The sequence below is a fragment of the Aotus nancymaae genome, unplaced genomic scaffold (assembly GCF_030222135.1).
Source record: "Aotus nancymaae isolate 86718 unplaced genomic scaffold, 86718_ANA_hifiasm-v0.15.2.pri h1tg000041l, whole genome shotgun sequence".
Taxonomy (NCBI): domain Eukaryota; kingdom Metazoa; phylum Chordata; class Mammalia; order Primates; family Aotidae; genus Aotus; species Aotus nancymaae.
In genome coordinates this window covers 42,219,454-42,243,431 of record NW_026988455.1, presented here as the reverse complement: position 1 = coordinate 42,243,431, position 23,978 = coordinate 42,219,454, and the positions used below count along the sequence as shown (strand labels likewise).

At 39.1% G+C, this 23,978-nt stretch overlaps 1 protein-coding gene across 18 annotated transcripts in view; it reads right to left on the bottom strand.

Moving 5' to 3' along the window:
* The window catches only part of TRPM3 (transient receptor potential cation channel subfamily M member 3), a 605,449-nt gene that overhangs the window by 230,652 nt on the left and 350,819 nt on the right, over positions 1–23,978 (bottom strand). For all 18 annotated transcript variants that reach the window (XM_064361657.1, XM_064361664.1, XM_064361658.1 and 15 more), the window contains one exon: positions 3,430–3,553. In XM_064361657.1, the coding sequence (XP_064217727.1) occupies positions 3,430–3,553 (124 nt within the window). The remainder of the gene's footprint in view (positions 1–3,429; positions 3,554–23,978) is intronic.

Genomic DNA, 23,978 nt, shown 5'->3' with positions numbered 1-23,978 from the left:
AGAAACGAGCCTCAAACTGAGAAATGTATCGGTAACACAACCAACAAAAGATTAGTAGTTAACATATATGAAAAGAATAAGAGGAAGTGGCTGTGGTTTGAAACGTGAAAGAATATGGAATATTTAGAACAATGATTGTAGGGCAGGAGAGCCTATTGACTAGAGATAAACACGAGGATTGGCCCGAGTTATTGAAGGCCTAATTGAATTAGAAAAAATGACTCAGCTTTGGGAGTGGTACAGAGAAGCATTAGGCACGTAGAACAGAGTAATTGACAGCTGAGGGAACCCAGATGGGAGAAGGGAGAGTGGAAAGACATAGTGCGGACTCTCAATAAGGTACAAGATAAAGAAAACTATTTTGAACACATTTTTACACAGATTACCTGAGGTGGTTGATCTCAGGCTCCTGAACAGAGAAGCTTGGCATCCATGTCCAGGTTCAGTATGAATGAAGCGGTGGGAAGGGGAAGGAAGGGCAGTTATCTCTGGAGCAGGGAGTAGATGTTAAAGTCTTGGATTTTGGAGCAGCAAGGCTGTGAGTGGAGGCACGATTCCCAAGTGTGACTGGGGAAAAATGGAAAGATGAACTGACCGGATGCTAGGAGGTCCGGCCGCTGTCAGGGAAGGACAGTGGATGAGAGGAGTCACCAGTGTGGAAGCAGAAGGTGGTGAACTAGGAGCAGGGCTGGTGTTGTCATCACCATGACTTGTTTAGGGCCACACAACCATGGGGCTTACAATGCCGAATCCAAGCGGTCCTCCTTCACTCTGGGGTATCAAAAGTAAATGTATTGCCCCAGTCTGGGGCTGGCGGGTTGGAAGTGGTGATGAAGGAAGGCTTCTGCAGGAGCTCAGAGGACAGACAGGGCTACAGGAGGCAGCAGCAGAAAAGGAGCTGACACTGCCCTCTGGAACATAAGGCTCTTGGTTTCTACGTATATAATCAGCCTCACTGAGTACATGGCCACCTTGGTCCTCTTTTCTTGGTCTTGATGTTCTTTATGACTAGAGCCCACTTGAGAAGGAAGGGAATAGAGGGACATCCAATCCCTGACATCTGTTCCCAAATTAATAGGTTGTAGGCAGTCTTTATCTCTTTAATTTCTATTTCCTTACCTGAAAACAATGATGGAACTTAGGTCACAGGTTGGTTTCTAGAAGGACACATGTTTTCTAAAGGGGACAGATTTTGAGTAAGCAGAGAAGTGAATTTCTTCAAGATCTATATGAAAGGAGCAGAAAGTACAGCAGTATCTCTGTGTGATAATATCATGAGGGGCTGCCCCACCTGTCTTGAAATTACAGACCCAAGGCACATTTTTAACGAGGCCACACCACCCAGAGGCCCATCCACAGTGCAGCCTTTATTATGTAAGTCAGTTAAGTGCTGGGATAAGAAAGATGTCACATCAGTTCTAGAACCAAATAGCTTAGCCAAACTTGGCAATGGTTGGACTGCCTCATAATATTATACCCGACACCGTTTGTTAGGGGAATCAAAAGAAAGTTGAAGGATACAAGAGAAAAGAGGAACTCCGCGATGATGCAATGCCTCCTTGTTGTGTGTGCTGTGCTGTGCAGCCTAATGAGTAGAAAACACGGGCTTTGCAGCAAGACGGTCATGGTTTGGCTTCTCCTGGCTGTGCACATCTCCCCACCCCTCCTAGCCTCAGTTCCTTCCCTTGTCTCTGCAAGAGGAGAAAATAACGGCTACCTTGTGTCTACCTTATTTTCAAGGCATCTAGTACTGTCCATGCACATAAATCATCCCTCGACATTTGAAATTATTTTAGTTATACTACAATTTTGATTTAAAAATTTCTAACTAATTTCTGCCCAGATGTGGAGATAATTTGTTCCTTGCTAAGAACACATTTCCTGAGACTAGAGCTAGGAATACCTCACATTTCTCATGATAAATAACTTGCATTAAAATGCAGTTGACTTTTTCAGCAGGGGCCGTGATTAAACAACATGAAATATAAGCAGAATTCTGCAAAAACCGTCCCATGAAACACCCAGAAAAGTTCATTAGCCTCATTTGGTTTTATGACTTCTGACTGGTTTCTAGAATTTTGCTCCTAGCTGCCTTTCTAAGAAATGTTCAGGACTGCTGAAATGTATAGTCCTGGTAAGGTTTCTCAGTTAGAATTGGCCTCAGCATTGGAAAAGCATCAGCATTCAGAAGAGAATCCCTACTGTGGCATGTAGAAGCTCAGGGCTTCAGTGCCTCCTTGGACAGAGGGAGCATGCGAGCTCTAACGCCATGAGCTAACCACATCTGAGATGGCAGGATGTCCCATGTGGGTAGTACTGTCATGGGTAGTGGAGTTCTTCCGGAATGACAGCAGTCATGACTGTTTGCTCCACCTGTTTGCTGGCTTCTAGATATGGGGCAGCCAGACTGTATACCTAGGTATTGCCCTGTTCTTCTCATCTTCATTCGTCTCATCACAAACCTGGAAGCTGCTGAAAGGTTTCTCACAAAGGCTGTGTGGATGCTTTCTGGAGATGGGTCTTGCCCACTCTAATCAATTCCTTTTCTTTTCTAAACATTTTGCTGTCTCACTCAGCTGTTGGATTTAACTGACTTTTGAGAATAGCCTCTCTGGCTGAGGCCTGAGGGGCATCTACCCAGAGTGGGTGGTCCACGGCACTGGCTTCAGTGAGACACTTTGTGAATAAAAATACTCTATACAGAGGTTAAACATCACTGGCTTTTAGTCTTAGCTCCTCATTTACTAATCAAATGAGCCTGAGTTTCCTCATCTGTAAGATGAGGGTAATAATTGTACCTCTCTCATCAGGACAGTTGCAAAGGTCACGTGAGTTTATATGCATGAAGATCTAGCTCCCTGCTTGTTAAATGTTAGCTCATGTGATTTTGTTCACCCTAACACAGGGTCTCTGATTGTATCACATTTGTAGGTCATTTTGCTCTGATTTTAGAAACACTTAAGTAGCTACAGATGCTTCCAGGATTTCTTGAGTCCGTTTCTCCATTTTCTACCTGTACAGATGACTGTATCAGCCTGCACCCTTTGTCATTAAAGCTTTTGACATGAAGTACATCAGTAGTTCACGACTTACAAGCAACACGAAACCCCAAACCTAAGAAGATCAAGCTGAAGCATTTTCCGGAAGGGGACCAATTTTGTCACTTCAACTCATTTGGTTGAGGCAGCCAGAGCATTTGGATGAGCTCCAAAAGGAAATGATGCTACAAGTCTGCTGCACACACATTGTTAACTTCACGGCAGTAAAAGCAGCGTCTGAGTTCCTTGGGAAAGGAAGCTGCTGGAGCCAGTGGAGCCTGAGGAGAGCCGTAAGCTCAGCCAGAAACGGAAAATGTTGCATGATTCGAGAAAATGTTGTATGATAAGAAAATGACTGAGAACGTGGCGAGAGCTGGCCACAGTTACCTACCAATTCCTTCTTCTTCATGCACTCCATGAGGATGATGAACAGGTGCTGAGCTTGGGTTCGAGTGTATGTGAAAGTCTTCTGTATAGTCACCAACAGCTGGTCCCTCAAAGATTCATTTATCAGTCTGCAAATAAAAACAGGGTCAAAAGCAGGTCAACCAACTCCTATTCAGCACATATTTCTGAGAAATATAGTCCTCAAGAGGGAATTATGAGGGTTGACTTTACATAGGAGTTTCTTCTGTATTTTTCTCATAAAAGTTATCCCACGTGTGATCATTTTAAAGGCAAGGCATTTAAAAAGAAATCAATTTTACATTTCAGAATCTAACAGTAAAGTAGATTGATTTAGATATTTTATTTTTCTGTTTTTCATATGGCATGTGTTTAATGTTCTCTTCCTCAAGTTCGTTATTGAAAAATACCTTCAATTAATCATCTGCATCTTTTTGGTAAGAATTTGGTATAGTACTGTTTTTAACAGTTCTATATAAATCTTCTAGCAGTGCTGCAGGATATTTAAATTGCAGCATCATCTCTAATTGTGGAAATAAAGATGATATTTCATTAATAAATTTTTGAGCATTAATAAGCAGAAATAAGGATTATGTTTTCCCCAAAATCATTTCATCTAGGAGGTAGCCTATCTGGCCTATGATTTAGGTATTCATTATTTATGTCAAGCTTTTGCTCTGTCACAGTGAATAGTAAGATGGTATCATATTGGCTACCTGATTAAAAGATAATTTTTACGCTATAGAAGAATAAATGAAAACAGGAAAGAGGTATCATATCTAGTCAATGCTCAATTACATCTTGAATATGAATCGATCACAACTAATTTTTAACTTATTACCCTGGTGAGAATGGGGCTTTCTCTATTAGCCATTAAATGGCACGGAAGGCAAACTTACTTTATTAATAACAGATACTATTCAAAATCAGGAAGACAAAACCGCTCTCAAGGACCAGTGGCAAAATTATCATAATTTGCCTAGTATTTTACAGATTACAAATTGTTTTCATAATTAAAAGGTATCAGCAACTCCTAATAGTAAAATAATTATCTCAGTTGCTGATTACAGGAACTCTATAGACAAGGGATTTGCTCTATTTCACAGGCAGGACATTTGAGCCAGAAAGAGCCAAATGTTTAAGTTCATGCAGCAAATAAGTAGGAGTAGTCAGAATCAGAACCTAGTTCTTCTAAATGTTTGTCCAGGGCTCTTTCCACCACACCATGCTGCCTCTGTTGCCTCTGTTTACACCAAGTAGACCACACCACTGCCTCTCTTCATCACTGTGGCTATTCGAGCAGGTAGTTGAGTTTCCCTCAACATGAAAGCAAGACAAACTTTATTGCTTAAAAGAAGGCAAGATGGGAAGCTGGAAGATGTCTTCCTATCAGTGACCTGCTGTGCTCCAGTTTATGTGAGGTTCATCTGAATTCACTAGGTTGGATATTATGGTGGCCCTATTTTAAAGAGGATGGCACTCCCCACAACAGAACTATACCAACGATCCTGGAAGGTCGCTCAGCTGGATGGAGGATTGGGTCACCCCTTTCTTCAACCCCCCAGAGTGTATCTTCTGTATCAAGAATATACATATTTAGGCTGGGCACTGTGGCTCCAATCTGTAATCCTAGAACTTTGGGAGGCTGAGGCAGGTAGATCACTTGAGCCCAGGAGTTTAACACCAGCCTGAGTAATACAGTGAGACCTTGTCTCTACAACAAATTTAAAAATCAGCTGGACATGGTGGTGCATGCCTGTAGCCCCAGCTACTTGAGATGCTGAGGTAGGAAGACCACTCGAGCTAGGGAGGCAGTGAGCCAAGATCATGCCACTGCACTCCAGCCTAGGCAAGAGAGCCAGAACTTGTCAAATACATACATACATACATACATACATACATACATGCATATACACACACACATTTAGAAAAGGATGATAAATGAAAAAAATAATGCCAGATCCTCTCTTAAGATTTTCTTAATTATTCTGAATGACTCTGTGGCCTTAGCTGTGGACCAGCTTGAAATCATTCATTTATTCATTCATTGCTTATTCACAAATGTATAGTGAATGTCTACTTAGTTTCACACACTAGGATGTCCCAGGAACAGAGGAGCTATATATTCACTCCAGCCTTCAATGAGCTTATGTTCCAGTGGAGTAGGAAGACATGAATCAGCAATTCAACAGTGACTGTCAGTGGCAAAGAAATAGAGAAGCGTGTGGCAAATGAATCAAATCTAATACAAGGGGTTCAGGGAAGACTTTCCTGAGGAAGTGCTGTTTTATCTGAGACTTGATGAATGAGCATCAGCATAGTCAGGGCTGGTGGGGTTGGGTAAGAGAATTCACAGCAGACGAAATGGCACAAATGGGCCTAGTTTAGAGAAAATAAAAGGTCAGTATGGTTGGAGCTGAGAGAGCGAAGTAAAGAGTGGAACAAAATAGAGCTGCAGAGAGGGGTGAGCAGATCATGGAGGACTTTGAAAGTGATGTTATAGAGATTTTAGGTTTTATCTCCCAGACAATGAAAAGTCATAGAAAGATTTAAGCAGAAGAGTGGCATGATCACATTTGTATTGCCAATTAATTTTCTTGAAAAGTAAAGACATGCATACTCAGACCTAGGCATGTGTCTACCTGACAGGTAACCCAAATGGATGAGTCTAGAGAGTTCTACAATATCAAGTGCCCACTGCTGTTGTACATGATTAACAACAGGAAGGATTCTCCTGATTAGCCACTTGATAGATCTAATCATTCATCTGCAGGTGTTTAATTCTGATAACAACTCAAAATTTGTTTTCTGTAACCAACCATCTGTAATAAAATCTCAGCTCTCCAAGGCCATTATCTGCTTGATGGACCTGTCTGACACTTGCATGCAATCTGTCACTTTCTAAAAATCGAGGAATGATGTGCAATTTAGCTGATTGTGGGTTTCAGTGGTTAGGAGAGCTGAAAGACAGTAAGAATCTGATCCTTCGAGCCTAATTTCCCAGCTGCTGAAGTTGTGGCTTTGCCCAGATCATTTAGTGACAAGAACCATAGAATTCTAGAAGTGGAAGGATCTCTAGGGTGTTTTCCAAAGGGTGTGATACCTATTACAGGTGGAACAGAGGTGATTTGATCCATTCAAAGCATAAAGTTACAGCAATTAAATATTAAATAACTGCTCCTCTTTCTGATTGAGTTTTTTTCCATCTTCTGATTGCATCAAGAAGAAAATCTCATTGTTAGTGCTTTCCTGCCTTTAACAGCTCCCCAACATTTGTAGAGCTCCCCTTTTAACAAAGAAATAAAAGATATCAGGTCTCATGCCTTTGGCAAAAAGAGTCTAATAACATCATTTTAAATAAGATCCCACAAAACACTTGATGGGTCTGTAGCACGTCATGGTTTAACACACACAATGGGCTTCAGAGTTAATCTCATAACAATCTATGAGGCAAGTGGGATTAATTTCGTTTTGCAGAAGAGAAAACTATGCCCTGAGGAGGTTGAATGATTTGTGCTAAGTCACACTGCTTGACGATCTCACTGTCTGGGTTGAGCCTATTGACTTCAGCCTTGCCCCACAGTGTTGCTGTTCCTGATTGCATTCTACGTCTTTCATAGTTTCCTAGTTATCTGTATTGGAGGTAAAAATTTAAGCTCATTTGTTGCAGGAAAATGTCTTTTCTTTTCATATATTTAGAGAATATCTGAAGGAAATCAGACAAGTTTAGGGATAATACGGAGGAACACTAAATGAAGATAATTGCAAAGTGCATTAACTAGTTTGAAGCATATATTTGCAGGCTGGACGCAGTAGCTCATGCCTGTAATCCCAGCACTTTGGGAGGCTGAGGTAGGCAGATCACTTGAGGTCAGGAGTTCGAGACCAGCCTGGCCAACATGTTGAAAACCCACCTCTACTAAAAATACAAAAATTAGCCAGGTATGGTGGTGCGTGCCTGTAATCCCAGCTACTTGGGAGGCTGAGGTGGGAGGATCGCTTGAGCCCGGGAGGCAGAAGCTGCAGTGAGGTGAGATCATGTGTCATTACACTCCAGCCTGGGCAACAGAGACTCCATCTAAAAAAAAAGTATATTTGCTTTTAATTTTTCATAAATATTTGCTCTGCTGAACTAGATGTTTTCTGTTTGGGTACCAAGGCTTACTCTATCTTCTCTGAAGATCCTTTCTTGTTTTGTGACCATATTCCTTAGGATATTTGGAAGCCTACTTTCTTAAAGCTATCATTTTCTAGTTCTTCCTGTCTTTTTCTGTGTAACATCAGAGTGATTTAAAAATTTTTACTGTAATATTTAATCATCAGAAAAATTAGAGATGTGCCTATTTTAGATTTCTTCTTATGGTACTAGAATATTGATTGAAAATTCCTTGACATCAAAACATGGTTGTAGTATTATGTGAAATTTGTTTTTAGAATTGAGTCCCTGACAAAGTGATCTTATTTATGGAAACTGTTAATTTGTGGCTCTGTATCCACCCATGTTATTTTTGGTCCATCTGAAATTAGAGGGTTTTGTGATAGGAAGTGTAGGCATTGAAGTGGGGCAGATCTCTATACTATGGCATTTGTATCTCCATTTAAACGCTGTACTTATGATCTGGAGCTTTGTACATGAGTCACAGAGTAATTTAAAATAGGCCAATGTTTAGCCAGTGCTCAGGGTAACCAACAAAATGCCCCACAGTTTGCTATTAGTGTTCTGTTCAAATGCTCTCAATACAACCCACACATACAAATATTTTTCTCAGAATGAATTTAATTACCTGCAAATTACCTGCAATATTAGAGTTTTGTTCCTAGATTTAAAAATTAGGAAATGCATTTAGAATTCAATGGGACTTTAAGAGCTAATCTTAGGTTAATGACTTTCGAGGAAGAGCCCTTCCTGTGACTCCTGTAGATGTTCTCTATTGGTTTATTCAGACACAATATTAGAGAATTTTAGCTATGTATATATAAAACTTGTTAATAACACCACAATTTGGCACTTAAAAGACATAATTACCCACAGAATATCTAATTCTCTAAGGAAAAATGAAATTTTATCATTTGCTAGAAGCCAGAGCAAATTACTAAATGTTATATTAAGGGCACATTAAGTTACATGTCTTGCCTGAGGTCACAGAGAATAGCATATTTTTCTCCTTCTGCTTTTTTTTGTAAAAGTTGCCACTTCCTCCAACATGTCATGACTCTGGGCTACAAGTAATACCCTGATTCTTCCCAGAGAGGCAGGGAGCATTGTTAACAACAGCATTATGACCACCAGGGCCAGGCTGTCTGATTTAAACTGTCACCCATGGCTGTGTGATCTTGTGTAAGTTAGTGTTGATGTTGTATTTTTCATACATGTAAAATGGGAACTATAATAGTACTTATCTCATAGGTTTGTGAATATTAAATGAGTTAAGCTTTGTAAAAGGCTTAGAAAAGTGCCTGACACATAGCAAGTCCTGCACAAGCATATGCGTTATTCCAACAGAGTCCTAGGATGCTTTTTAGAAAAGAGTCATGATGTATTCCTTCTCACGAAGTAACACAACTAGTGGGCTAGGGCATTTACAGATGCAGAACTCTGTCCTGGTGTTAACAGTGCTCTGCACACCTGGGGAGCCCAGTGGTATAAGGCTGGAGAAATAACTTTCCCACTTTAGAGAGGTCAGAGACCACCAGTTCTTTCCTATATTTGGGAAATGGAGATACTTATCGGATTTAGGAGGCTTAATCATGGTGGAGTCTTCCAAACATTCCATACAGACATCTGCTTGCTCATTCATTCATTCATTCATTCAACAAACAATATTCATGCCTTCTGTGTACCAGGCACTAAATTAGATATAGAAATATAAATAATACTCAGTTCCAGCCTCAAAGAACTTAAAAGGTTATATGCCATGTATTCTGTAATTGATTAGTGGGTAATACCCCCCAACATTTATTCATGTAAAATAGCATTTATTTATTGTGTTGATAATTTTGTGGGTCAAGAATTCAGGCAGGCACAATGGGGATTGTTGGGGTCCGTGAGATCGGCACGTCTGCCGGGGGTCTCTTGACCAGCAAGAGGGTCCTAATACCTGGAAGAGAGAGTGCGCGGAAGAAAAGAGAGAGAAAAATGGATCTGGAGGTCTGATAAGAGCTATGCTCAGATCAGCGATTTATTCTTTGTGCACAGTTGCTTATATATGTTTTTTCATACAGTGACTGACGTAGGTCCCATTACAAAAGTTTTATCAGGAGGGAACAGAAAATTACAAAGTAAGCATGGGAGGGGGTAGCATACAGGTTTATCTAAAGATCACTGAACCCAAAACAAACAAAAGATTCTTATCCTATTAAGATTCTTATCCTCTTATCAATGACTACAGTTACAGTAAATAACATCAAGGCGAGCGATAATTTGAGGGGTAGCATTTTTCTAGTAACATGTGAGTGAACACGGGATTTAGTGAATGCAGGTAAACAGAGTCATAAAACCAGCCCAGAATGGGAACTTCCAGAGACAATAGTCTCGTAAATAGTCACACAGGCCTCACCCAGACATGCCATTAGCTCAGTGGATCAAGAATAGGCTTCTGCAAACTCAGGCCTCTATCACTTCCTTCTTTTTTCCTCAGCTTGACTGCCCTCAGCAGGGAGAATATGTCTGGGCTCTAACTCGGTCATGGCGGAGACACGGAGGGGTCTCTACGCTGATGGAGTGATCCCCATAGGGGATGGCTCATTTTCCTCCAGCATACGTAGGCCCTCAACTGGAATGGCTGGGATGGCTGATGAATAGCTCAACTGGGACCATATATCTGGGGCCTCAATTCTGTTCCATGTGGCATCTGTTGGGGCTAGTATATCCAAGATGGCTTCCTTACTTCCAAGTCTGGTACCTGGCCAGGTATGTCTTCTGTTGAAAAGTGTCTGTTCATATCCTTGGCCCACTTTTGAATGGGTTTGTCTGTTTTTTCTTGTAAATCTGTTTTAATTTTTTGTAGATTCTGGATAATGTCCTTTGACAGATGGGTAGATTACAAAAATTTTCCCATTCTGTTGGTTGCCAGTTCACTCTAATGATTGTTTCTTTTGCTGTGCAGAAGCTCTGGAGTTTAATTAGATCCCATTTGTCTATTTTGGCTTTTGTTGCCAATGCTTTTGGTGTTTTAGTCATGAAGTCCTTGCCTATGCCTATGTCCTGAATGGTTTTGCCTAGGTTTTCTTCTAGGGTTTTTATGGTGTTCGGTCTTATGTTTAAGTCTTGAATCCATCTGGAGTTAATTTTAGTGTAAGGTGTCAGGAAGGGGTCCAGTTTCTGCTTTCTGCACATGGCTAGCCAGTTTTCCTTTCTATTAGGAATCCTTTCCCTATTGCTTGTTTTTGTCAGGTTTGTCAAAGATCAGATGGTTGTAGATGTGTGGCATTGCATCTGAGGCTGTGTTCTGTTCCATTGGTCTATTTCTCTGTTTTGGTACCAGTGCCATGCTCTTTTGATTACTGTAGCCTTGTAGTATAGTTTGAAGTCAGGTAGTGTGATGCCTCCAGTTTTGTTCTTTTTGCTTAGAATTGACTTGGCTATTCAGGCTCTCTTTTGGTTCCATATGAAGTTGAAGTTTTCTAGTTCTGTGAAGAAGGTCCTTGGTAGCTTGATGGGGATAGCATTTAATCTATAAATTACTTTGGGTAGTATGGCCATTTTCACGATATTGATTCTTCCTAACCATGAACATGGAATGTTTCTCCATCTGTTTGTGTCCACTCTTATTTCATTGAGCAGTGGTTTGTAGTTCTTGAAGAGGTCCTTTACGTTCTTTGTTAGTTGTATTGCTAGGTATTTTATTCTCTTTGTAGCAATTGTGAATGGCAGTTCATTCCTGATTTAGCTCTCTTTATGTCTGTTATTGGTGTATAGGAATGCTTGTGATTTCTGCACATTGATTTTGTATCCTGAGACTGTGCTGAAGTTGCTTATCAGTTTCAGGAGATTTTGGGCTGAGACAATGGGGTCTTCTAGATATACAATCATGTTGTCTGCAAATAGAGACAATTTGATTTCCTCCTTTCCTAATTGAATACCCTTTATTTCTTTTTCTTGTCTGATTGCTCTGGCAGAACTTCCAATACTATATTGAATAGGAGTGGTGAGAGAGGGCATCCTTGTCTAGTGCCAGATTTCAAAGGGAATGCTTCCAGTTTTTGCCCATTCAGTATGATATTGGCTGTGGGCTTGTAGTAAATAGCTTTTATTATTTTGAGATACGTTCTGTCAATATCTAGTTTATTGAGAGTTTTTAGCATAAAGAGCTGTTGAATTTTGCTGAAGGCTTTCTCTGCATCTATTGAGATAATCATGTGGTTTTTGTCTTTGGTTCTGTTTATGTGGTGAATTACATTTATAGACTTGCGTATATTGAACCAGCCTTGCATCCCCGGGATGAAGTCTACTTGATCCTGATGGATAAGCTTTTTGATGTGCTGTTGCAATTGGTTTGCCAGTATTTTATTGAAGAGTTTTGCATGCATCAGTGATTGCTTCTTTATTCTGCATGTACCTTAAGTTCTAGAAGAATTCTTGGTTCAATGTTAGCTATAGAAGAATCTTTGTGGATTGACTGAGTGACTGAGTAGCTGCCTGCTTTAGGTGGGTGACCAGGTGGTCTTCCCCATGCCACTTTGTCCTCATGGTGGGATGTACTTCAAGCCTCTTTGGGAGAATGGGAGATGCAGCGTAAGGTTTTACCTTCCAGCAGTTTGGTTTTCTTGATCTTCCTTTTTCTTTTAAGCAGATTTGTCTCTAAAAATATTCTTGGTCTCCGTCTATCTTTCTTATCTTACTGTTGTTGTTGTTTAAACTCAAAGGGTGTTTAGAAATGATTGGGCCAGTGGTGGCTCACACCTATAATCTCAGCACTTTGGGAGGCTGAGGTGGCAGGATTGCTTGAGGCCAGAAATTCAAGAAGTGAATTGGCTGCCCAACTCAAAAACATGTATTTGGTTCTATTTCTGGATACTTACTACCTTATCCCTCTAGCCCTTGTCAGGAACAGATAGATTCCTATTCACTTGCATCTCCCTCATAAAGCTTAGGGCAATATCTTGCCCACAAAAGTTCTCAATAGCTGTTGAAAGATGTTAAGAGTTTCAATGCTATCAAGGTAATTTCCCTCACATAGATGTTGGTGGTTTTGACAACACAAAGTAATTACGTAATGTAAAAATCAACACAATATACATCTACATTTTTTCAATGAATTCCATTTCATACATTGAAGTGGTGAGGCCAGTTTCATAACCTGCTACAGGAGATGGAATGACATAATTAAGATGTTGTGATATGGTGTCTTTGGCTGGGCACCATATCATAGCATCTTAATTATGTCATTCCATAATGAAGAATGGAATGACATAATTTAAGGCCTTTATTTACTAGTGAGGGACCTGAGACAGGTTATTTGATCTCTTTAAGCTATCATCTCCTCATCTGTTAAGCAAGGGTAGCATATGTCTTTTTAGGTCGATCTATTTGGAAAAAAGAGATCATATATGGAAAGCACCTGACACTGTTCCTGGCACATAGTAGGTGTTAAATAATTCGCAGTTCTTTGTTATTATTAAGTACATTAGGGGCTTTCACACCCACAAAGAATCCCAAAGATGCGTAGCTCAGAGCTGGAGCAAGGTAACTAGCATGCATATTAGCTGAGGAGGCCATCCCTGTGAAGGAGATAGATTCCAGTATTTCTACAAAATTCAGATAAAGGAGGTCTGTGAATAGGATGGGAAAGGCCATGTTTCAAAGCCACTTAGCTGGGTATCAATGTGAAGAGCTTATTAGCTCTTGGATCATATCCATCAAGTCATGCAAACTGGTGTTGCTAACCTGAAACCATTATTCTTAGATAATTTTATGCCATCTTGAAGGCAAATGGGTGTTAGGATAAAAACTCATACTTGGCTGTAACCTCCTACTTTCATATTTTTGAAGTCTGTATGTGCTAGAGAAGAGACAAAGGAGAAAATTCTCCTGAGAGATATGAATTTTAGGATAAAAGAATGATATAATTTTAGAGCAACCATTCTATGGATGAAGGATCCAGGTTTTGTGGAGGTGAACTGATTTGCCTAAGATGATACAGCTGGTAAGCATCAGGGCTGGGTTTAGAAGCCAAGAGAATTTGGAGGGAAAAATCTTTGATACTGACCTACACTAACCTAAATATGTAGGTTCAACTCAGTATATTAATGTAAAGTTAGTGATTTGTTTAAATGATTGGCTGCAACTGGAGATTTCCTCTATTTTATACTTAAGATAAAGTGTTGCATCTCATGTGTGTGAAGACTCAGTAATGTGATTTCAAGGACCCACTACTTTCTGAGTTAATCCCCAGTTAATCAGATGCCCAATGTTTCTTTTTAATTACTTAAATAGCAAATAAATATTTTATTCAAAAATTAGCAGCCTTAAGAGTAACTCTTATAAGTGATGATTTATGTTAAATTCACCAACTATGACTGATTGATGTCAGAAAACACCAATTGGATAGAAAGTTATAGAAGGTTAAATGGCACACAGGGACATGACCCATAGATAGCACGGGCTGGTTAGGAGATTACTTTTCCCAATTTTTTATGAGGATCAACTGCAGATACAAGTGGTCTCTATCAGCAAAGGCCTGTGAGAAATAGTTGCTGATTTTGCTTTAGGATCTATTCTAGAAAAGTTCTTCACCTGGGCTTTTCCTGAGGTTTTCATCCAGCAATATGAGGCAGTTAGCAATATTAGAGAAGCCTCCCATGATCAGGCAGGATGATGGTACAGTCTGTTTGCCAACAAACTTTATGTACGACTGCTCATAAAACGAACCTGTCTTATATTTTTTAACTTACTTTTTCTTCATTCTTTCTCTTCATTCTTTTCCTTCCTTCTTTCCTTCTCTTCTTCTGTCCCTGGCTCCTTCCTTCCTTCTTTCCTTACCTTTTCTTTCTCTCCTCCTCTCCCCTCTCCTCTCCTTTAATTTTCTTTCCTTGTTCTCACCTTGAACTCCTGAGCCAGCTATGGTAAAACAGAAGGCATGGATACACATCAAAAAGGAAACTGAAGTTGGGTGGTGTGGTGGGGGTGGGAGAGGTTAAGAAAGGTACTCACTCCCAACTCTAAGACAAGCTTTGTGCTGTGCATTTTACACATGGCATTTCATCAGCTAGATTAAGAAAATCCTCACCAGGCTGTAAATTTCTTGGATGCATGGACTGTGCATTCTATTAGTTACAGACTCTCTTCTCCCCTTCCCTCAGTGCTAGTCAAGGTGTGGAAGACAGAGTCTTTCCCATTACCCCTCATCTTGATCTCCCTTACTCTGCTTTCTTCCCCGCTGCATACATCTTCTAAAATATTATACAATGTGTTTAGGGATTATGTTTATTACTTTTGTCTATCTAACCCTGCTAAACTAAAGGCTTCACAAGGGCAGGATTTTTGTCTATTTGGTTCACTGGTGTATTTTTGCCAGTGCCTAGAATAGTTGAACATAGTAGGCATTCAAAAATATCTGTTGAATGACTGAATACATAATACTGACTGGAGGGAATAATATAATTAAAAATAGGGAAAATGTCAAATAATATTTGAGATCTATTAGACATTCAAGGCCTCTCAGTTTGGTGGAAACCAATTGCAGAAATGCTAGAGCTGTGCTATCCAATATGGTAGTTGTTACTAACATGTGGCTATTTAAGTTTAAATTAATTATAATACAATGAAATGAAATTGAAAATTCATTTCCTTGGTCACATTAGCCATAGGTCAAGGAATCAGGGACTCTCTGGTTGGACAGCACAGATATGCAAGATTTCTGTCATCACAGAGAGTTCCTTTTTTTTTCTTTTTTGAGACAGGATCTTGCTCTCTTGCCCAGGCTGGAGTACAGTGGTACAATCATTGCTGATGGCAGCGTCAGCCTCCTGGGCTCAAGCAATCCTCCTACCTCAGCCTCCCAAGTAGCCACCACACCTGGCTAATTTTTCATATCTTTTGTAGAGACAGGGTTTCACCATGTTGCCCAGACTGATCTCGAACTCCTGAGCTCAAGGGATCCACCTGCCTTGGCATCCCGAAGTGCTGGGATTATAGGTGTGAGCCACCACACCCAGCCACATCATCAGAGAGAGTTCTGTCAGCAGTGCTGCTCTGGAGGTAGGCAGGGCTGCCAAACTCTCCACCTTAGGCAGGGACAAGCGGGACATTTAGATGAAAAGTCCTGAACAATGTTGGCTGTGTCTCTGCTGTGTCTTTTCTTTCCTTTGCCTTTGTTTATGAATGTACACAAGAGTAGAAGCAAAGTGTTGCCAAGGTATACAGGGACTGCCACATGTCAGGTGGACTCTGCTGCCAACATTGGAAGGAAATCACACCCTCGAGTTCATTTCAAGTGCAGTCTCATCAGTGAATATTGCCATAGCCCAGGCAAGACGAAAAGTCAAATTATTTTTATCGTTTTCGGACCCATATAAAAGACAGAATCAGAGCTGGACTGAGTGTGTGGGCTTTCCAGGCAGACTACAACACTGACCTCCTTCAGTCGACTGGTCTTACACGTTGGTGCAACATTTATTCCCATGAGAAGCTAACCAGCATACGAGAGAAGGGAGAGAAAATGGAATCTGGGTGCCCCCTCCTCTGTTGTCTGGAAAAACTCAGCTCTGGGGCAAGCAAAATAAACCTCTTACAGTTACTAGGTCCCACCGTTTTAGAGGACAACATGGTATAGCGGCTAAGGGCCTAAGTCTGTTTGGGCTGAGCACTCTCTAGCTTTGAGATGTTTAGCAAATTACCTAACCTTTCTGTCATCAATTTCCTCATTATAAAATAGGGATAATAATTATAGCCACCTCATGAAGTTTATGAAATACAGTGCCTAGATCAGGCTGATGCATGTAGAAGCTTTAAAAAACATTAATTTCAAACTTTGGAGCATGCTGCTGGGGAGAGGGTCAGAGGTGTGGGAAAAGGGGAGGGATAAGTCTAAATTCGCTTTCAAAGTAATTTACCAAAATATTCCTTTTATTCTACCTTATGAAAAACTGGGACAAATATAAGTTTCTCTATTTTTGTTACATATTATTAATTTTTAGTTTTAAAAAAAATTTCTTATGCCTTTTTCATAGGCAATTGCTCAGTTAGCTTGTCTCTCAGTCCAGATCCAAGCAGTATCCTACACTAAAGGGTTCCTTGTTCTTCATCTCCTGTGTATTATGTCTGTGTTGAAAGGCTTATATCATCGGATAATTTAAACACTGCTGTGCCTTACAGAGTTGACAAAAAATGGATTATTTCCTTGTTCTGAGTATCTTCCGGACAGCTGGGTATCTTATTTTTCTTGTTGGTTTCATGATTCAATGCACTACTTGATGATTGCCTGGTAGTCTTATATCTACAGGGGTATCTATAAGATTTTGGCTTTATTTCAGTTCATGAAATAACTGAAATAAATTCATGGCATGTTGACTGTAAATTCCTATCTTTGCCTCAGCAGACATTGTTAATCTATTGTAGTACTCTTTCCTCTGCACTGAGATGCTGTCTCAGAATCATGTTAACACATCATTCCAGGAAGCTTCTACCCTCTAATAAACTAGAAGCCTAATTTATTAGAAGGCTTCTAATTTATTAGAGTTGACACTCATAATTAAACTACAGTTTACCCTTGAACAACAGGGGTTTTAACTGTGCAGGTCCACTTACACTCTAATATTTTTCTTCCTCTGCCACTCCTGAGATAGCAAGACCAACACCTCCTCTTCCTCCTCCTCCTCAGCCTATTTAATACGAAGATGACAATGATGAAGACCTTTATGATGATCACTTCCACTCAGTGAATAGTAAATATATTTTATCTTCCTTATGGTTTCCTTAATATTTTCTTTTCTATAACTTTATTGGAAAAATATATCATACATGTAACATACAAAATGCATGTTAGTTGACTATGTTATCTTTTTGACTATGTTATGTAAGGCTTTTGGCCAATGATAAGCTGTTAGTAGTTAAATTTTTGGGAAGTCAAAAGTTATGCATGGATTTTTGACCACGTTGGGGATTGGCAACTCTAACCTCATGTCATTCAAGGGTCAACTGTCTTTGCCATTAATGCATTAGAGATAATAAAATCTCAAATTTGCTATCAAATGGCAAAAACCAAGGAGATCATAAAGTTAAACAACTCCAAATTTTAGGTTTGTCTCTAAGACACTGAACCATGGTTCTATGGATTTAAAGAATGGATTCTTTACTGCTTACTCAAGACTTTCAGAGGTTTATGCTCACGGACGGATACTTGCTTTGCATGGAATATCTCAAGAAAATATAAAATGTACTTCGACTCTAAGACAGTTGTCCAACAATTAGGATAGTGCAAAAAGATGCTATTGAAACTGAATGGAGATTTTTCTAGACAATAGTGCAGACTTGAGTTAACCTTGAAATCCTATTTTAGGCTAGGTGCAATGGCTCATGCTTGTAATCCCAGCACTTTGTGAGGACGAGGTGGGTGGATCACAAGGCCAGGAGTTCAAAATCAGCCTGACCAACGTGAAACCCTGTTTTTACTAAAAATAGAAAAATTAGGCTGGCGTAAGGGTATGTACCTGTAATCCCAGCTACTCAGGAGGCAGAGGCAGGAGAATCACTTGAACCCAGGAAGCGGAGGCTGCAGTGAGCCAAGATCATGCCACTGCACTCCAGCCTGGGTCACAGAGCAAGACTCCGTATCCAAAAAAAAAAAAAAAAAAAAAAAATCCTATTTTAATGCATTTTTTTGTGTTTCTCTGGTTGAAGAAGCTTTTATAGCATGTGTTCACTGCTATATACAGTTTTCATAAATCCTGTGGTCCATGATCAACATCTAAGAATTGCATAAGGAATATGGGGAAAATCCATTAAGAACATCCCAAACATTATTCATTATTAATGTTACCACTAGGGGAGCTGTTAATCCACTATATCCCTAGCAACTGTAGATCCTAATGTTAGCCAGGTTGATTCAGAATCTATCTCCTCTAAAGGAAAGGAATGAAATACCAGTACATTTTATCATTTGCACCTCACTCAGATAAATTTGTGGATTTTAAAACCCTTAATATATTTTCATGAGAGAGGCTAGGTTGCGAAACTTCAGAGAAAAATTTACTAGACATTAAATGGGTAAAGAAATGCATCTGTACATCTCATGGTAAGGCAGAGAAGCATGTGACAGCAGAAAGTGCTTGGAGAACAGTGGGGCAGACAGCTCCGTTGCGTTATGGGGTGAATGGAAGGTTTGTTGAGTGAAAGCTGGCTCTGGAGAAAAACTGGGACCAGGATACAGCGGATCTTGAGTCCAAGCAAAGGAATGTTATCTTGACCTGTAGGTCAGGGGTCTTCAATGGGGTTTCACAAAGAAGCCTCTGGAATTTTGGGGAGAAGCTCCAGAGCTGCCTCAGAGCTGTCTTTGCAGGTGAGAGCCAGGCAGAGAAAAGGAAGCTCTAGGAAAATAGTGCTGAAAGTATGCTCTCTGGATCAACAGCATAGCATTGCCTAGGTATTTCTATGAAATGCAAATTACCTGAGCTCAACCAGATTTATTGAGTTAGAAAATCTGGGGGTAGAGCCAGCAATTGTGAGGTTTTTTTTTTTTTTTTTTTTTTTTGCAGTTTTTTTCCTCTTATTTTTAAAAATGCATATCTAATTGACAAAAATTGTATGTATTTATAGTATTTTTTTGAGATGGAGTCTCGTTCTGTTGCCCAGGCTGGAGTGCAGTGGCTCAATCTGAGCTCACTGGAACCTCTGCTTCCTGGGTTCAAGCAATTCTCTGCCTCAGCCTCCTGAGTAGCTGGGATTACAGATGCCCACCACCATGCCTGGCTAATTTTTGTATTTTTAGTAGAGATGGGGTTTCACCATCTTGGCCAGGCAGGTCTTGAATTCCTGACCTTGTGATCCACCCACCTCAGCCTCACAAAGTGCTGGGATTATAGGTGTGAGCCACTACACCCAGCCTATGGTATGTTTTGATATGTGTATAAATTGTGAAATGACTAGATCAAGTTAATTGACATATGCATTAACTCACCTACTTGTCATTTTATTATGGTGAGAAAACTTGAAATCTACTCTCAGCAATATTCAAGTGTATAATGTATTGTTATTGACTATAGTCCCCATGATGCATAATACATCTCCTGAACTCATTCCTCCTGTATAGCCGTTTGTTTGCACAAGCCCTCTGGGTGATTCTGATGCAGAATAAAGTTTGAGAGCCATGGTCTAGGCCTCCTATCCCAGCGTTGACAGAGCAAACCTGTACCTTGTCTGTATTACATGTTGCACCTCTACCTGAGATTTCACTTGGGAAAGAATTCAAGGGCTTTAAAAAAGTAAAAATCAATCAAGGCAAGGGGGAGGGCTCTTTAAAAGTGGTCCATTCTAACTGTAAAGTGGAAGGAAGGTGGGGTAGGACACGCAGATGCTGAGCTTCCAATGCTGGCCCCTGTGACCCTGCCTCTCAGACAGCCGAGAGAGCCATCACTCGCCATCAATTAGCACCATTTCACTTCTAAATACCTTTGCTCTCCTCTTCCTCTTTTTTAATTCTCTTTTAAAATCAGTTATATATTTTGAGCTAGTCAGAAAATGATTTGCAAAAGAAACAAGGAAATAAGCAAACTGAATGCCCTTAAAAAATCCATGTAAATAAAAATACTAAGCGATAAATCTGTCGGTCCTATAAAAATGAGTTTTTTCTTTTATGGCATGGCTTGCTTTTCAGGGAAGGATGTTCAAATCTGACAGATGTTTGGAACCAAGCACAGCTGTGGGAAAGAAAGAAATGAGGTGATTGATGCGAAATATGTTTTTCAAGTCAACTGGGTTTCAAAGACAAAAGTTGGCAGAAGGTACAAAGGGCTTGTGGTAACAATGCAGTGGCTTGTGAGGAGAATGCAGGTGAGGCCCGGAAACCAAAGAAGGTATTTTTGAAAACATCAGAGAGGTGCGGGCCATGGACCACTCTCATTGGAATCACCTGGGGTTTGGGTTTTATATACAGTTTCTTGGGCCCCACCCCATGTGCATCAAAGTCAGAATATTTTGGGGGATCTTGATCTCCTAAAGCTCTCTACGTGATTCTCAGACATGCTGAAGTTTGATAACTACATGTTTATTTGGATTTTTTTTTTTTTTTTTTTTGGTGAAACAAGTAGCCAAGAGTTAGCTAAGGGAATCTCAGAGGAATGTAATCAATAGATGGCTTTGAAATCACTTGGCTATTGATAAGCTTTCTGAAAGTTGTAGATGATTGTTCTTTAAAATGGATTTCTCTATCATCATGGACTATACAGCTGTTTTCTCCAATGCTTGCTCTTTATGTTCAAGGACACTCTGACCTTCCAATTATGTCTAAATCATGCTGGAATACAAACCATTGAGATCAATTACGTTCTTTTGGCAGGTCTTATAGAGATAAATGATAAGGGTTTGACACCCTTCAGGTTTAGATGGAAATCTCTGGAGCAGCAGGAGAAAACATTAGTGACCACTGCACAGAATGACAGGCCCAAGGGATTACAGACTATACCTGGGTTTCTAAAATGTCTAGTTTTCTGGTGACTTTCTCATGTCTTTGGTCATTTTGATGTATATTTGCAGAGAAACGTGCTTTTGTCACATCGCCGCTAGGAATATATTGTTACATAATTTGAAGCCATACGACATACTTTTCCGTTTTTTATCTTCAGTTGGTCATGTAGGCCTTTGCCTCAGCTAATCAAATAATGTAGGGACCGTCGTTAAACATCCTTTAAACAGGAAATTCAAATTTTTATTAGAAACATATTATCTATTCTCCTGCCCCCAAGCCTTTGCTCATTTATTCTTCGGATATCCAATACAAATTTCACGGACACACGAAAGTGTAAACAGTCTCTTGGTGTTTTTCCCCATTGATAGTTTCCCGAAAGTTAGTAACAGAGGACTAAAAAATTTGAAGGCTTTCTGCTATCAGCAAGCTTCTTGTCCTAGAGTATCTAAAAATGGTAAATCCAGATGATAATTTCTGGAATGAAGATGCCAAAATAAACATAAAAACTGGTAATAAAATTTGGATGACTGAGGAGCAACATTCTGGAACACAAATGCATTTGGATGCCTTTTTCACACTGACGTTTTCTATGGGTGAAGTACTTGCTCATTGATTGACAAATGAGGGGCTAGACAACACTTCTCTGCAATCTGACACTTCAGTTGACAATTATCAGGCAAACGAATCTCTGATTTCAATGCCAGGAGCCTACATCCTGAAAGGTATTCCCAACTATGAGTACTATAGTTCATATTGCTCAAACACAAAAAGTAGAATCCTAGTATTAAAAAACTTAGGTGATTCAAATACGATTTGGATAGCATTAATCTCTTTGTCATGTTTAGTCATTCATGATTCAGAAATAAAATTTGATAATATTTCTAAAGCAAGGAAATTAAGTAGGGACAGTGACTAAATTTTAATTAATTAGTGACTCATTCTAAACTATGACAGATGAGAAATAGAAAATCCATTATGCCAGTGAGAGAAATGTGGGAGTTTGGCCATTTCTTTCAGGTACCACAGAGCAGAGATAGTGAGAAAGAGACCCAAACAAGAATTTAATTGCAATTATCTCTTAGTTCATTCAAACCCATGTGCATTGTGATAGATGCAGTCTGTCTTTTTCTATCCTAAGTAATCTCATCTACAAAAGATAATCCATTTTGTCAATTACAATTTACTTCCAAAGTGATTCTCTTTCAAATTCACATTCTTAGAAAGGAATTCAAAGACAAAAATATAAAGTTCAGAGAGGTTAAAATGTAAAGTGTGATTTTGTTTTTTACTCTTTAAGATTATAAAATGAAAAGCTATATAGCTGAATATACACATTTATAGTTCTTGGGTCTGTATTATTTAAGAATCTTTAAATGAACTTAAAACATTTGTAATCATATTTAAGTTACCAAAATAATTGAAAAGATACTGATGCAGCCCTGAAATAAAGGTTTCATAAACAGGATATATATGTTCTGTATATCCAATTTTATGTGTATTATGATGGATTTATATTTATTTGTAGTGAAACATTTTTAACTATGTTGGACTTTATTGGAATTCAGAGAAGAAATCCTTCCAGGTAAAAAAGGTCTAGGTGGGCCATTTTTTTTTTTTCTTAACATAAAGAAAGGTCATTACTGCAAGATAACATTATTTGGAAATGATTTTTAAAATTGGCTGCACGTGTGTGGCTAGACAATTTCTTATCAAGCTAAATAAACGTGATTAAATTCTTGAAGTTATTCAGATGGCACAGAGAAACATTCTGGCTTCATTTTATCCTGATGAATTTATAATTGCTTTCCTGGAGCAAGAGCACACTTTTTATCATAACACTACATATGAAACACAAAACTTCTCTTTAGACATCTATGTTCTTAATAACCATTTCTAAATGTTTCTTAAAGTTTTTAAAATTTTAATTTTAAGATGTCCCAAGATCTAAAATCGTACTTAATTCTTTACCTCTGCACTAGTTATGTGCATAAACTCATATTCCTTGATAATCAGCCATTGTTCATTCATTGTTTGTGTCGATCTCATATAGATGGTGCTTTGCATACTTTGACTATAAGATAATTATAACAAAACTGCTAATTAAAGTTAAAAGAGCATGATATTTTTGACTCTTAATTTTAGGGTTGGCGTATAATGGTCTGGGTAGGAAAAGGGAAAGAATCCACATGACACAGGGTTGATCCACTAGGACACTGGTTTACAACCAGGAATGCATTGATTTTTATTTCTTTGGAATACTAATAGTAAAACTAATAATACTAAAGTATAATGAAAAGAGGAAGCTGAAGGCAACTGAAGTTCATTTGAATATTTGAAAAACAGTACCATTGAAGTACTATATGAGGAACGCTAAAGCACATACCATGAAACACATTTCAGTAAATGTTTATAACACACCAGAAGGGATTCTGGCCTGGGATCTTGGGTTGTGTGGCTTTGGACAAAGCACTTAATTTAAATATTAATTTAATTTAAATAATCTAGGTCCCATCCAGTTGTTAAATACATAACCTTGATTCCATATTCTAACAGGAAGGGCAATCTTATCACATATCTTAACCTTTTCAAGGCAGATAATCCAAGATCATGATAAATAATAGGCACTAGGTCCTGGCTTTCATTATGTATAGACCTGAGAAAGCTGAAATGCTGAGGTCTATACTTTTCCATGAGTTTTCTGAAAAACAAAACAAAACAAACAAAAAACCCAGAAAAACCAAAGGTGCATTCTGAACGCAAATTTGCATCTACTTTGTAGAAATATCATAAAATAATTTGCAAACTAGAAAGCAAGATATAAGCCAAAGCTAAAAACTGTATTAAAATTACTAAGTTTATTTCTGAAAAACTGAACAAATTGCTAGATTTAGAGGATAAAGAGAATCTCAGCTAA